This window comes from Ipomoea nil, unplaced genomic scaffold, assembly GCF_001879475.1.
Source record: "Ipomoea nil cultivar Tokyo-kokei standard unplaced genomic scaffold, Asagao_1.1 scaffold1474, whole genome shotgun sequence".
Classification (NCBI taxonomy): Eukaryota; Viridiplantae; Streptophyta; class Magnoliopsida; order Solanales; family Convolvulaceae; genus Ipomoea; species Ipomoea nil.
The window spans coordinates 1,228,089-1,232,982 of NW_017617902.1; the positions used below are offsets into that span (position 1 = coordinate 1,228,089).

The 4,894-nt window shown below is 35.2% G+C and overlaps 1 protein-coding gene across 1 annotated transcript; it reads left to right on the forward strand.

Annotated features, from left to right (window-relative positions):
• The first annotated feature begins 1,835 nt into the window (after positions 1-1,835).
• On the forward strand, positions 1,836-4,410 carry LOC109188736 (elongation factor 1-alpha-like). The gene is made up of 3 exons (XM_019339356.1): positions 1,836-1,969; positions 2,811-3,291; positions 3,369-4,410. The coding sequence occupies exons 2-3, from the start codon at positions 2,830-2,832 to the stop codon at positions 4,248-4,250; spliced, it is 1,344 nt and encodes a 447-aa protein (XP_019194901.1). The 5' UTR covers positions 1,836-1,969; positions 2,811-2,829; the 3' UTR covers positions 4,251-4,410.
• Positions 4,411-4,894: the final 484 nt, after the last annotated feature.

Here is a 4,894-nt window from a genome sequence, read left to right on the forward strand (position 1 = left end):
TATATTGTCTTTATTTTTCTACAATATAAAAATTCTTTATATTCAAATTTATTAATTGATTATATTCGCTACATTGTCCTTACAATGTCTTAATTCAGTGAAAAAAATTATTCATTATCAATAAATTAATTAAGAGAAATATTTTCATTAGTTATATTGTCTTTATTTTTTTTAAATGTAAAACTTTTTACATTTAAATTCATCAATTGATTATATTTACTACATTGTCTATTATCTTTTTTGTGCATTTTTTTTAATTAAATATCAAAGTTATAATACAAAATAATGCTATATATTTATTTACCAAGTATTTTATTAATACCATGAAAAAATTAAAAAAAATATAATTAATAAAGCCAACCATATTAACTACTTTGAGAGATTTTGTGACAAAGAGAGTATTCAAATCACACAACAAATTGAAGTGAGAACTACCTTGCAATGTCCTTGTTTGACAATCAGCAGTTAGCGGATTATATTAGCGGATTTGACCAACGAATTTATTTAATTATTAACATTGGGTAGAAAAAATGACCGCCAAATGATTAAATCAAATGAATGGTTCAGATTGTTCAGGTTTTTTTTTTTTTTTTTTAAGTTTTTCTAATTTATCCTTAATTATATGATTATCCATTTAACTTTTTCCGTTTAATACCGTTAATTCACGGTTAGTCTAATTCTAATATTAAAGTCTAATATAGAATTATAACTACACCATTAATCTAATTCTAATATTAAAGTCTTAATAGAACTTAACCACAAATCCTAATGTCGAAATCTCCTCAAACAATATTAGTATATATTTAATATTTTATGCTCTAATTTTTATTTGTTCTCCCTTATGTCCCGTATTTGGTTTCAACCATACCTATACAATTATTTTATTGACAATTATAATCAATCTTGACTATATTATTTTGCATTTGTAAACTTAGAATTACCTATTTAACCCGCACGGGCTTAGCTCAATGGTTTAGTGGGCAGTATTTGGGAGAAGAGACCAAGGTTTGAACCTCGGCGGCGGCAGTGCGGGAATTATGTCCAAAGTGGGCAGATTCCTTGTTCGCACCGGCATTTGGTCCTGTCTGCTGAACCATTGAGTCACCGTGATTTACAACTTTCCACAATGCTCTGTCGGGTCGGAGTGTGGGGGGCCCTTGGAGTTGGGGACTCAACCTTTGGGAGAAGAATTACCTATTTAAATACGCAAATTCAACCTTCAATTATCTATGCATGAACAATTTCAATATAATATTGCCTTAATATATTTTAAAGTACTTATTTAAAAAAAAAAAAAACATTGGGCATTATCCCAATCGCGCAATGCGCGTAAAAAACTAGTACACTTATAAGTAACAAATTTTTTAATCATGATTAGTATTACTTTTGATCATATAAGTATAACACTTGTGCGCATAAGGATTACATTTTCATCTTGGTCCGACCCGACCATCTCACACAAATTTTTCTTTTGTACCATGTTCTAGTTACTAATACATTTTTCAGTATAAATAAATTAACATATATTTATATATATAATAATATAAAATAGTGTATATATATATATATACAATATTAATAATGTATCCGTCCAAGCCCGTCATTTTAACAGGAAAAAATGATAAAAAAACCCATCAAAATACAAGTTATAAAATTTAAATAAAGTCTATCCCGCCCATTTTGACAGGTCGGGATGAACTAGCCCGGCGTACTAAGCCCGTTTTAAGTAATTTATTTTGTAGTATGATATGACGTTATCGTAGCGATTTATTTTCTAGTATGACCTTATCGTAACACAAGTATAACACAAGTAGGATATAGAGACATAGAGTCGTCTTACCCTAATTACACCGCTTTCTCCAACTATATAAGCTCCTTGTTGCCTCAATACCCTTCCTCTTGCTCCGCTCCTCGCTCCTGCAAACGCTCATCCTGTCTTCCCTCTGCCGCAGCCGTCGAGCGAGGAAAGGTAATCCACTCTCTCTGCATCTCTTTATCACTGAATTTATCTGTGTTTATGCTCGTTTGTGTCTGTTCCTTGTCCTTTCGTATAAGCTACTGCTGATCTTGTTTAGTTCTTTGGATTTTTTTTCTTTCGTATAAGCTTGTTGATCTTTGTGTAGTTCTTTCATATAAACTTGCTGATCTCGTTTCGAAGTTGATAGATCTGTTATTGGCTTGTTTAGTTTGATTTTTCACCGTACAGATGTAACACTCAGGGCTTTATAAGCATGGAAATTGGATTGATTTGCTTCGATGCTTTCTTTTATGAGTTTATTGAATTGATTTGCTTCGATGCTTTCTTTTTTTGAGTTTTTTAGGCACAGTTGGGTGCATAAACGACTAAACGTACTTGTAGTTTGCTTTGTTTTTGAATCTGCTTGATATGATACATTCAGTATCCTTTTGTATGCTTTTGTTAGTGATTTTGATATAAGGAATGCGTTTTCAGCTACTGAGTTAATTCTAACATCTGTTTTCCAAAACTATTTAGATATAAGTATTTTGTAATACAAAAATGAACTGCAAACTGTGTTGTTTACATGTGTTTTTACATAATAGTTTTGTGAGGATTAGTTTCCAGTAATAAGTGTGTGCATCTTTGATCAATTAAAGTGCAGGATATGATTTTAAGTTTATATATCTATATAAAAATATTAAGTTTCTTTCATTGAGCAATTTTTAGGGTATAAATAAATGGATGTGGTTTTTATACTTGGTAATACTGTACTGCTCTTTTTATGTTGTGATTATATTGTTTAACTTGTTTCCCATAGATTAATTTAACTCTCTCTGTTGCACTGCTGCAGTTTTTATTAAAAGTTGAGAATGGGTAAGGAGAAGGTTCACATCAGTATTGTGGTCATTGGCCATGTCGACTCTGGTAAGTCGACCACTACTGGACACTTGATCTACAAGCTTGGAGGTATTGACAAGCGTGTGATTGAGAGGTTCGAGAAGGAAGCTGCTGAGATGAACAAGAGGTCATTCAAGTATGCGTGGGTGCTTGACAAGCTCAAGGCTGAACGTGAGCGTGGTATCACCATTGATATTGCCTTGTGGAAGTTTGAGACCACCAAGTACTACTGCACAGTTATTGATGCCCCAGGGCATCGTGACTTTATCAAGAACATGATCACTGGAACCTCACAAGCTGACTGTGCTGTTCTTATCATCGATTCCACTACTGGTGGTTTCGAAGCTGGTATTTCAAAGGATGGTCAGACCCGTGAGCATGCTTTGCTTGCTTTCACCCTTGGTGTCAAGCAAATGATCTGCTGCTGTAACAAGGTAAATATTTGTCATTATTTAATGCCTTGATTTATCCGCACAGTATCTAATATTTTGCACCTTTGTGACCTTTGCAGATAGATGCCACTACTCCCAAATACTCCAAGGCTAGATATGATGAAATTGTGAAGGAAGTGTCATCCTACTTGAAGAAGGTTGGATACAACCCTGAGAAGATCCCATTTGTCCCAATCTCTGGTTTTGAGGGTGATAACATGATTGAAAGGTCCACCAACCTTGACTGGTACAAGGGACCGACCCTCCTTGAAGCTCTTGATATGATTAATGAACCCAAGAGGCCCACTGACAAGCCCCTCCGTCTCCCACTCCAAGATGTGTACAAAATTGGTGGTATTGGAACTGTCCCTGTGGGTCGTGTGGAGACTGGTGTCCTCAAGCCTGGTATGGTTGTGACCTTCGGACCTTCTGGCCTGACCACTGAAGTTAAGTCTGTTGAGATGCATCACGAAGCTCTTCAAGAGGCTCTTCCTGGTGACAATGTTGGATTCAACGTGAAGAATGTTGCTGTGAAGGATCTCAAGCGTGGTTACGTTGCTTCCAACTCTAAGGATGACCCAGCGAAAGGAGCTGCCAACTTCACCTCCCAGGTTATCATCATGAACCACCCTGGTCAGATTGGTAACGGTTATGCTCCTGTTCTCGACTGCCACACTTCCCACATTGCTGTCAAGTTTGCTGAGCTGATGACCAAGATTGACAGACGATCTGGCAAGGAGCTCGAGAAGGAGCCCAAGTTCCTGAAGAATGGTGATGCTGGTTTTGTGAAGATGCTTCCCACAAAGCCCATGGTCGTTGAGACCTTCTCTGAGTACCCACCGCTGGGGCGTTTTGCTGTGAGGGACATGCGTCAAACCGTCGCTGTTGGAGTCATTAAGAGCGTTGACAAGAAGGACCCAACTGGTGCCAAGGTCACCAAGGCTGCTCAGAAGAAGAAGTGAGCACTGTGCTGAGAATATGTTTCTTTAATTATAGTTTTCTAATTTTGTTGTGAACGTTTTACCATTTGCCATTACAGTAGTTTCTTCTAAGACATTTATAGCTCATCGGTGTTGAACTATTTTACTTGGTTTGTACTTGAAAAGCTTTTTCGTGTTGTCTATACTCGTCTAGTCTCTGCGTTCTTGGTTTTAACTTATGCAGTTATTCAGTGCAGGGGTCATCATGCCCCACAAATGACTTTACAGTTCTAGTTCTTCACTCATAGAGTGCTTAGCTTGAATATGTCCATTTAAAAAACTTTGGTAAAATTATATTTTTAATTCCTTAATTTTAAGCTTTAACAAAGTTTCTCTTTTAGTCTTTGTATGTGATACAGCATCTTAAGACTGAAAAATGTTATTATTAATTTTTTTTTTTTATAAAATATTGCTAAATAATATTCTGTACTAAGTAAAGCTCTAATGAAATTTAAAGTTTAAAATGTAATAAAAAAAGTAATACCTTTCTTGTCAAAAGAAAAAAGTAATACTGAGTAAAGCTGTAATAAAGTTTAAATTATTCTCTTATTACATGGAGTAAAACTCCACTTAACGGGTTGAGAAAGAGTTAATTTCAGCAATGGTCCTCTGACTATATTGATTTT